Here is an 11,093-nt window from a genome sequence, read left to right on the forward strand (position 1 = left end):
GTTCCGACGCGTCGGACGCCGTATCTCACACCGAATCGGACTGTGTGTCTCCCACGTTGATCACTGCATGGATGGATAGATGCTATGAGCGTCCCCTTTGGAACGGGGCGGTGGGTTGCCCCACCAAGCTCTTGTTATTACATTACCTAATGTCCTACCTATGTTAAAAAGAAACAAGGAAAAAAAATCCACGATGGATTCCCATAAGCAAACTTCCTGAACCCGTATTGCTAACTTTGTTTTTGAACATGTCCGTTTTTATCGTTTCCCTACTTTTCTTCCACCAATCTTCCTACCGCCGCTTACTAATCTCTACTGCGGACATGTTTACTAATGTCTACCGCTGCTCTCGATGAATCCCAAGGGCTTCAAGGAGGCCAGACGTGCCTAAATCGACCACTGGACACATTCACATTCTTCACATTCTGGACATCTTCACATTCTAATAAACCATGGCCCACCGTCTTGCTAGCTTTATTTCTTTTCTTATATGTCGCTTTATAAGGGCGTGTTCTAAGACATCCTGATCTCGCTTCGAAAAGTAATGAACTTCCTTTGGAGTTAATAATAAAAATCTTTCTTTCCCGATTTCGTTTTTTCCTCTTATGTAGTTACTCATCGCAGCAGGCGTTGTCAAAAATAAGCGCACTGCGGCGAGATTGCACAGGCCCGTCCGTTTCTTTCAGCCGTATTTCGATAGCGGCGAAATGCGAGAACATGCATAGTGTCGCACGTTAGAGAACCATACCTAGTCAAAATTAATCCGGAGTTTCATGGTTTCGGCATCGCCACCCCCCCTCCCTCCCGCAAAGAAAAACAAAGAAATAGAGAGATATAGAGAGAAAACACCATCCTGGCGTGCAAACGAGGACGGCGATTGTGGACAGAGCCCGCGCCATGTGGGCTGCGTTTCAATACTCGCCGTAGACGTCAAAGTAGACAGCTTCGCGGAGACAGTATCGAAGAGAGAAACGATGCAGGCTACATTCCTGTCGCCACAAGATGGCGGCTGAGTAGGACGCACGAAAACGTAGACGCGCTTTCTTACGCCCTTAATGTAAGTCACATTGCGTTTCTCAGAGGTTCGCAGGCTTAAAATACAGAAATAATACAGAAATAATGTGTGCTTTCCTGAACATCGCAGACTGTTCGAAATGCGTTCCATTACATGGCCTCGAAGCTGTCTCCAATGCTGGCCAGAATTGGAACACACCCGCCATTACGGTTTAAAACCCAAGAGCTCCTATTTGTTTAAAGCACGCGCAGCTTGCGTTCTCTTGTATGCCTTTTGGCGTTCTTTTCTGCGACTGGCAGTTTTCGTTCATCACCAGTGGTCAAGCAATGCATGTGTCAGGCTGGGTTCAACCTCGGTGTTCGTGTACTATATTTGCGCTGGCGCGTGAGGAATGAGGCGAAACTCGCTCAGTACTCAACGCGGAAGCGTCTAGACACTTGACAAGAATCGTGTATCTGGGAATAATTTATTTTTTATTAGAAAATAGCCTAAAGTGGAAGAACCTAGTGCGTTTCGTGACGAGCTCTACGACTTCATCGTCCTCATAAGCCTCTCGAACGGGGACTGAGCGCACGTCGAGTAGAGCGACTCGCACCCGAGACCGGACAGTCCGCCGAGCAGCCCCTTCTGGAGGACTTCGTTGTTCCCGTGGGCTTGAACGGCACCGGTCAGGGACCACAGCATGGCCGCGACCGTGGGGTACTTGCGAACCGCGTCCGCGGTGACCTCGCAGATGGCCCGGGTGCGGCAGGCCTCGGTGTCCAGGCCCACGACGCGAAGCAGGTCTCGGCCCACGCCTGGCGACATGGAGTCGGTGACGGCCGCTCCGAAAGCACGGAAGCTGAATTGCAGTAGATCGCCCACCACTGGAACGTAGGTGAGGCCGTACAAGGCCAGGTAGATAAGTCCCATGGCCAGGAGGACGGGTTTGAGGGCTCCCAGGGCTATGGCTACGGCTGGAGTGGCTAGAGCGAGAGCCAGGGGAAACAGGGCCATCGGAGCGGTGCGACTTGTTTCGGCGACGTCGGAGGTGACATTGACATTCACGCTGTACCCTGCGAAGATTAGGAGATAACAGGCCACCGTTAGTTCGAGCAAAATGTGGAATAGGCCAGGGGCCACGTCTTCACGGCGCGCAAATACTGAACATGTAGAAGTACAAAAAAAAAAGAATACACAGAACTTGACGCAATGATCGCAAAAAGGGCCTCGCAACACAACCGACCACAAATCGCAGCATAAAAACGCAGAAAAGAAACAGTCCTAGCACTGAGAAATACGTGTTATCCGCAGGATGTGAACAACCAAGAAAGCTGTCCAGTATGGGCACGCACGCCACAACGGTACAGACGATACGAATAGAATACTCAATTGAGACGGAAAAACGTGGGCGCACTTACCGACGACAGGCCTGACAGCCAGGCCGGGCAGGAGGACGATGATAACAGCCAGCGTAAGGAGCTGCATCTTGGATGGTCACCGGGGCAGCACGTCTACTCGCTATCCACGCGTAAGGTAAACCAAACGGACCCCGAGTCGTACTTATAGCTATATCATTGCCCGGCTAGGCAACAGTTGCCACCCCCTCTACCACGTGTGCTTTCCTCCTCAGGTGGCGCAGGGGATAACTGGCCAATAGTAGGCGGCCCTCCTCCCTTTTTTGTCCCCCTCTCTCTCTCCCTCCCCCCTGATGCTGAGCCGTGCTCCCTCACGGGTAGCAGAACATAGCGTCATTCTCTCCTTCCTCCGAATCACTGTATATTCACTGCAGGCTTGCCAAACTGTCACGCAAAGCAAAGCCGAGAGCGTAGGAAGGGGGCGAAGGCGGAGGAAAGGGGAAAAGCAGCGTAGCTTGGGGGAGCTTCTCCTTCCCTTCTTTCTCGACTCTCCGTCTCCTCTCGACAAAACCAAGTCAGGTGCACGAAGCTACCCACGTCTGATTGTAATAGTCGGAAAAGCACGGCCCGTTTTCGCAAAAAAAGAAAGAAAAAAAAGGAAAAGAAAGGAAAGCAATCCCGCCATCGAAAATTATTTGTGAGAGCCGGTGTGAGCCATTCGTCATGGAGACTCGAAGGAGGGTTAAAAAAAATATTGCAGGTCTGTAAATGTTCCGAAAATGAAGGCGTACCGCTGCCATATTAAGAGGGGCATGATAAAACATTAGCTGCTAGCGAAGGAAAATAAACGCTTTCATCTCGTTCTCCGCGCGTTTCATAAGGCAGATTTTGCCGTACAAATACTGATCGGTGTATATCTTCGTGCCAGTGGGTTCAGAAAGAAGCCTGAACATCCTGGCAAATTTATTGGAGTTGTCGTTATCAATGTCTCCGCGATCTTGGAAAGCTATTCATCCTTGGAAAGCTTGTCTGCAACCAGGCTCTAAAGATGTTGAGAGGCTATTTGCGTAGTTTTTAAAATAAAAATGTGTGATGTGTTTAAAGTTAATCCTTTGTCCTCGATATTTAGCTCTCTCTCTCTCTCTTTTATTCTATGGTCAGCTGCAGGCCTGGTACCCAATTTTAGCAAAATAAATATTCCTTCTGTAGATATGTGCGTTTGCGTTTGTTTATTCGATTGGTTCGCATTCGAAAAAGTTTACATTCGTCCACCTCTACCGAAAATACAACATGGCTGCAGCCACTACCACGAGTCTGCCGATCTGCTCGGGAGACCATTTCCATCTTTGACACAGCGCCTAACGAAACGAGGTCAGCGTCAAAATTAGGCGCCCAAAGTGCTGTTCTGAACACGACGTGTAACTAGAACGCCCACTTTCAAACGTGTAAAGAAGAAAGCGCCGTTTTTGATGCGAATCGTTACAAAAATTTCAACAGCTTAAGATAAAAAAATGCGCTACTTGGGAACGAAAAACTCGAACATGCTGCGTAATTTTTTTTTGCAGTAGTCAGGTATCTTCTACCAGCAAATGGCGAAGTAAACGATTGCGTGCTTTTCGCTGTATACGTCCGACGCATTTCTCCGTTAGTTGAACAGCTAGGGCATAGCGGGGAACAGAGAACTTCTGGCTGAAGAAACCGAAGTTCCCAGAACCGAGACCAACCAACAATAACTACAGCTTTTGAACCGTTCCAAAGGAAAGCAGCCATTGGGTTATGGTCACGGTGTAGGCACAGAACCATTCAACAACCCCATCCTTCCGCTCCCCTACCTCGATCATGAAAGCTTAAAGTTGGCCCTCGACATCCCCGCGTCACCTACTCCCCCCCCCCCCCCCTCCCTCCCCACCTCTATAAGAAGTGGAGTCGGTTCCGAAACGCGGGCAAATAAACTTCATCTTTGGTTGGAGCCATTCGAAAGTAACGAATACTGTAAGTATTGTTGGTGTCAGTGAAGCATCATCAAACATGTTAAAAAAATAAAAAAAGGAAAATAAGAAAAAAAACACCCTCGCCGGAAGTTGCGTCTTATTTCTATGCGTGATTCAATGCGTATTCAATGCGTGATTTCTTAGGTAATATTTCAGGTCCCTGTTGGTATTCTGGGCTTCTGCCGGCAAAGAACCTCTTCCGGAGCACTGGCCATTTCGGACGCGGACGGCACTTATGGTGAGTGACAGTGGGTTAAAAAGAAATAGTAGGTGTAATGTAAAGATTTCTTCCTCCCGACTCTGTCCTACGATGAAATTCGACACGCGCGAAATTCGAGGTCTGTACATGGCAGGTAATTGCCGTACCTGTCTTGGAGGTTGGGGCTGCTTAAATTAATTATTTGGCGGGCCAAGTTGTGTGTCCGCTTCAATAATGCCTCCACACTGGCACGTCGAATAGAGGTGGCAATCTCTCTCAAGCTTCTGTTTTTTTTTTTTTTTGCGCAATTAGACGTTCTCCTTCGTCACAGGGACCTATCCTGCCCGCGATGAACCGTGCAAACGTCCCAAGTAAATTGAGCCAACAGACGCTACCGTCAAGGTACCAAGATATTTCTCTCTACGTTACTTGCTGTCAGTTTTCGAGCCGCTGCTGGCGCCACCATCGGCATTCTCTTCTTCTTTCTACGACCACAGAAAAGGTCGCCCGTTTCCACAATCGGATGCTGCAGCATGACACGTACCGTACGTGGGGTCAGAACTAGAAGGGTAATCGAGGGCGGTCCGACTATTGTTAGTCACATCCGTATGAACAAGCCTACGTTTCGATTACAAACGACAAATAATTTCTCCTGAGCTTTTCTTACCTTCATGAGCACATGGTGGGGCCTTTATGCGCCCTCCACGAACCACAGATTTCGGCTGATAATGTGGGCGGTCCCCGACATCGTCAACCACAGAGCGATAAAGGAATGACATTAGAATGACATCGTTACATTGCATCAACCAAGTTGTGCGATTACGCGCCACAGATTTAGGCGAAATGAAAAAAATAATAATAACATGAACGAAAAAAAAAAGAGCGCGTTCGTCTATTTAGCTCAGGTGGGCGTTAGGCAACCCCGAGGGGTTACTAATCATATATGCTAATAAAGCCCATTGCGCGTTCACGGTGGAGTTTTCATTCCAGTACCCTATATATGGCGTCCCTCATGAGATAACCGAGATGTTTCCCTTTCAAGAAGCGTGCGTCACCACTTAAATAATTTACTTTCATTGTCGTTCCCATTGTCATACTTCTCCCTTGTGCATGATTACACTGCGGCATGTTCGTTGTAGTGCGTGTGTATATATATGCAATTTGTTGCTACAGTACTTTTTCATGCTGTCGTCGATAATAAAGGTAGACTCTATCCCCGTTCAGTTTTTACAAACGCGATAGACTAGGGCTTCTCAGGGTGTCGTCAGGGTGTCGCGTACTGAGCCAGAATCTGCAAGTCGGTTGGCCTGCCCTAATGTTTTTCGGCGGAACTCTCGTCCCAAAACTACATTGTTCCCGTAAGGAGCGGCACCCCCTTCCCCACCTGTTCTCTTTTCAAAGGAAGCGCGAGCACAAAAGTTTTCGAAGAATCCCGCGGAAAGTTTTTACCTCACGTTGGCCCCAAAATTAGCTACCCAGGTGTACGGGCACCGTGCAACAAAGATTGCCTCTACATGTCGCGCCACCTAGTAACGGCGGTGAGCACCTGCGAGTAGGCCCTCACCGTCATTTCACCATTGTCCGTTTTTGCGCTCAGGCGCGCCTGAAAGCCTGCGTTTCGAATGGATTCCCCGCGGACACTTGGCAGCTCCATGAGAAGTGTGAACAAAAAGAACAAGCGCAGATACTGTTGCGTCAAGGATTGCCACAACCGCGAAGGGGATGTCGCCATCAAATTGTACCGCTTCCCGTTAAAACCGGGGGAAGCAACCCGGCGGCTGAAGTGGATCGTCGCGGTTGGTGTCGGTCTTGAGCATTTCTGTTAAACGAACTAAAACGTAAATGCGAACATAAGAAAAAAATAGAACCAGCAGAGGCATCCGTCGAAACAGACAATAAAGCGTCAACTGCGTAAAAACGTGTGAACTGATTCCCGCTGTTGTAAATTAGTTTAGATAGTTTTTCAGCTCGTCCCGCTCCAAAACAAACGCGCTGTGGTTGTCACGCGTCAAATTTACCTTCGTAAGCGCTCCGTGCTGGAGCTTTGTACGCACTGTGCTTCTTCCTGCGCCAAGATCAAGAGGCGAATGCTGGAACCGAGCTCATTCGTACTGACGTCTTCTCGCGCTTAGAACGACAAAACTAAGGTTGGAGTACACTGCAGCGCGCGTCGAGTATTCGAAAATTAGCATTTCTCTCGCGCACGCTAGCTTGTTCAGTCTTCACGTTGTTTAGTCTCAGCTGATTGTTCTCTATGATGCTTCAGGGATAATGCCCTCTCACATTCGAGCCCGCACGGAGAAGAAAGCACTTACCTGCCAATTCGCCAAAACCTCTACAATTGTGAGGTGCAAGGCACGCTCCAACTAATGAAGCGTCAAATGACAGTTCGGAGACATCCACGGCCGTATTTGCTCACTTAAGTGGCATAAAATAATGATTTCCTAACTCACTTTGAGTTCGATGTCGTAAGCATGCTTGCTTTGTTGTGGCAAATACTTCGTGACCTGCGGTGGTTGCTTAGCGGCTGTGGTGTTGGGCTGCTAAGCACGGAGGTCGCGAGATTACATCCCGGCCACGGCGGCCGAATTTCTACACCCGTGTAATTAGATTTAAGTTCACGTTAAAGAACCCCAGGCGGTCCAAATTATCCCGGAGTCCCCCACCACGGCGTGCCTCCTAATCAAATCGTGGTTTTGGCACCTAAAACACCATAATTTAATTTAAGCACCTCGCTGGGATGTCCGTGCTGTTTATTTCTTTGGCGCGACATACAGGGTTGTAGTCGTAAATTTGACGTCCTTTCTCAAGCGTCGGTGGTCCAAAACGGGACTCGATGTTTTCGATTACCTTAAAACCGCAATTTAGAACGTCCGACAGGTTTCAAATGAGCGTCCCAAAAGCGTGCCTCCGTGGCAGTGGCCGCCTCGGTGTTTCGCGCAACTGACACGGCGGCGCTGACGGCTGAGCCGCCTGACCATTGCAGGGGGACCGTCTACAAGAGGGACCGTCACGCAGTCACTTAATAAGATGAGATAAGCCGCAGATGGCGCCATGGTCCACCGAAGTACCACTGTATATAAGACATATAACGGTTATCGTCAATAACGTGAGCTGTTCGGCTACTGATGAAACCTTGCGCGAACACTTTTGCCCGTTCGCACGGTCAAGTTAAAACCGGAATGTACAAGCTTTTGGTTTTTACATTCGCATGACCCAGAGTAATAATTAAAATTAAATTATGGTGTTTAACATCTCCGAGCTGCACCGTGGCTTGTGGGGTACACTGTGAAGATAGGTTCCGGATCAATTTTGACCACCTGTGGTTGCTTACCGTGCTCATAAATCACGGCGACAAGTTTGTTTGTATTCCTCCCTCATCTGAATTCAGGCGCCGCCGTGGTGGGTACGGTTGATTGTCGCAGAGCAAGTTCATCTTGTATATCGTTTAACACTTCAGTGTAAATGGGGCGCAAATTAGTACCTTCACGACAATGCAGTACAAACTTTCGTTCGCAGACCAGTCATTTATGCGAACCGTCACTTCGGCAGCGTCAGTATGGGCATCCTCTGTGATAAAATGTTCGCCTTCGAAGGGTAAAAAATTTTTTGTGCCTGTTTGATCTATTGAAGAGGCACACACACACACACGAAGTCACAACCAACGTTACTACAACCAACGTTGGTCACAACATGCTGACTTTAGGGAACCACACGATCGGCAGCAACACTACGTGGCTGTGACGGTAAAGAGGAGACGATTATAGTTTCCAAGCATAATTCGTAGACGCCATCACTTCGAAAAAAAAAAAGCAATATGTCGTAGCTACGATCGCGGCAGTCGATATACAAGCAGCGCTCTTACGCAGAGAGACGCCTCATGAACTTTTTCTTCCGACCAGCGCTCACTTCGAAGGTGGGGACGATGGGAGGGGCACTCGCAGTGACGTCATGCTGTTTGAAAACAGGCGGAGTTCAGTTGCCCTAACATTCGTTCTTTATGTTACGTGCTTGTGCATCACCAATACGCCAGTTGGCTTTCACCGTTATCCACCGCCGATTCATTAAGTTTTCCTCTACTGTCCCTGAAACTCATTGTCTCGGGTAGGGTCGCTATGTCCTCGCTGACCTCGGGAGTGACACTGCGGCACGGTAGCAAAATAAGCACCATGGCCTCCACGATATCTCCCCATGATGCGCAAGTATACTGTCGTCACCGAAAAATTTTCTCCTATAACACCTTGTTGTCAGACACCCTAACCAGCCTTCGAACAGCAGTGAGCTTCCGCTTTTAACTATCGTAAACATTTGATGCTTTAATTCGATTCTTCACTGTTCGATATATTTCCGTCACTGGCTTATCCTCCATCGCACCTATCTAGCATGTTGTTTCTGCATCTCTAACTTTGGCCCCTTCTTCCTATTTGTTAGCTTCCTAGCTCTGGCCTGCACTGCGAGTCGATGTTTTCCTTATACAGGTACCTAAATACCTTAGCCACCCATTTATTCCTCGTCATGCTCCTCAGTCGTTTTTCGAAGCAGACTTTGCTTTCGGTCACATCGAAGGACAGCCAGCCCATGTCGTCTTGCACTGCCTCACATATTGTTTTCCCGTACACCCTTAAAGCTAGCCTTCTAACGGACCTTTCATTAACCTCCTTGCGCTTCGAATTTCAAATACAGCACTGAGTTTCCATTTGTAAGCCCACGAGCCATACCTCCTTTCTATACGCATCGTACTACCTCATATTCGTAGTGCTTCCATAGCGCTTTATGTTTCATTATGACTGTATATCTCTTTATGGCCGCATTTCTCTTACCTTTCGCTTTGAGTACTTTTCCTGCTTTTCCATGCAATGCTTCCCTATATCTTTTTCTTTTATTCGTAGTCTTCAACCATGGGTATTAGTTTCCTCTGTATTGCGACCACCTGATCACAAACATCAGTGAACCTCATAAGGCCTGATTGTTTCCCATTAAACCTAAACCATAGAACGTTGCCCCTTTCCCGTAAATATCTACAAAAAGCTGAAGATATTTTTGACTATCCGCAAGCAAGACAACGTATACCAAACCTTACAGATGTTGCTCCACCTCCACACTGTTGTTGCAGCTCGACGTGGCGTTTGGACCAGGAATCCACCAAGCCAATCTACGAATACGTCCGGTAGCAGGAATGAAGGAAGAAGGGTTTATGTTACATTAGTTACACTGGCTTCAGATACAGGAGCATATTAGTAGTCTGAGTTCACATGAGCACACGTCAGTCCCTCACCACTGCATGAAAGGTCTCCGCTTTTAATACCGTCGTCTTCCCTAGGTGACTAGACTAGGGAATCTGATGACTGTATCGCGGCAAATCACAATCGTCGAATTGGACGCAATATCCCGCCCACGATATGGCACCGTCCCGCCGAACTCCGCCTCCGACGATGTTAGATATGCCCCTCCCCCATATTTAGTAAGGGCGTAGCACTCTGGGAATCCGTAGTCGCAGCCGTTCCCTCGGTAGCATTCGACGTTGGACCTTTTCGTCATTAGTTCAGGTTGTCAGGTGCGGGAGGAGGGGTCTTTTGTGGACCCGTCAACAACCGGTGTCAGCTATGCGTTGACTTCTGGATAGGCGCTGATGGATGGATGGGGTTGCCTCGTGGCAAACGTCCAATTAATGCCATTGGCCGTGTGGGGACGTAGCACTGTCTTATTCATACGATGGATTATATCATAACCTCCGTGACTGTAGCTCCCTTTCCGTGCACGTCATGTACATTTTAAATAGCGGTAGTAATAAGCGGCGACCCTGGGTTCAATCGCTCTAAAATGTAAGCTGTCTCATCGCTAGTCAGCCGTTTCCATACTATATGTGCGTTAATATTCTCATACATTTGCTTCAGCAGTGCTATGTTGTCTTCCCCCAGTCATTCCCTCCAACGGATATTCGGCGAAAATTATGTCTTTGCATTGTGGAATGCATCACGAAGTATAGTATTCATTGCCAAAGTATAACACCATATCGCGTGCACCGTGGCGCCACTTATGCGCTGCCCGATTTCGCCACAATGCTGGGCTGGATGACAGCTTTGCGTAGATAGGTGCGGCTGCAGTTTCTTGGTGGTGGTTTCCGGGCTGGCACTGTCTGCTTAGTAAGGCGTGACGCCTTCTACGTCGTAGACGATGCTGTGTGACTTGGCGAACGAGTTGACTCGACATGGCCGGAGTTTCTGCTGCCGGAAAGGCGGATGGACCGCCGAGTGCTATGCGTGTGCGCGTGTTTGAATCTCGAATTAGCATTGGAGATAAGTTGGGCATATATATAAACCTTGTTGAATGTGCCCCTTATTACAGCATTTGCCCTGTATTTCGCCCCGGGCTTCGGTTTGGCAGCAGATCAGGAGCGTATGAGACGATCGTAACAGCGTGACCACAGTTCAGGAGGTGGAATTGACTGAGCGAACTTAGGAATAAATTTTGGCGCAAGAAAAATCTGACAAAAAAAAGTGTGTTCATAGAGCTAAAACCTCGTAAGACCAGCGAGCTTGCGACGCCCGCCG

At 48.4% G+C, this 11,093-nt stretch overlaps 1 protein-coding gene across 1 annotated transcript; it reads right to left on the minus strand.

Moving 5' to 3' along the window:
• Nucleotides 1-1,480: 1,480 nt before the first annotated feature.
• Nucleotides 1,481-3,613, minus strand: LOC126537441 (uncharacterized). Its single transcript, XM_050184450.2, has 2 exons — nt 2,416-3,613; nt 1,481-2,070 (listed from the first exon to the last, which is right to left on the minus strand). The coding sequence occupies exons 1-2, from the start codon at nt 2,480-2,482 to the stop codon at nt 1,541-1,543; spliced, it is 597 nt and encodes a 198-aa protein (XP_050040407.1). The 5' UTR covers nt 2,483-3,613; the 3' UTR covers nt 1,481-1,540.
• Between the last annotated feature and the right edge of the window lie 7,480 nt (nt 3,614-11,093).

The sequence above is a fragment of the Dermacentor andersoni genome, chromosome 4 (assembly GCF_023375885.2).
Source record: "Dermacentor andersoni chromosome 4, qqDerAnde1_hic_scaffold, whole genome shotgun sequence".
NCBI lineage: Eukaryota > Metazoa > Arthropoda > Arachnida > Ixodida > Ixodidae > Dermacentor > Dermacentor andersoni.

Bases quoted from the DNA above. Each gene is read 5' to 3' on its own strand.
- LOC126537441 (XM_050184450.2), bottom strand. From the start codon at position 2,482: ATGCAGCTCCTTACGCTGGCTGTTATCATCGTCCTCCTGCCCGGCCTG. The intron at 2,071-2,415 runs GTAAGTGCGCCC...TAATCTTCGCAG, and splicing joins GGCTGTCAGGCCTGTCGTCG to GGTACAGCGTGAATGTCAAT.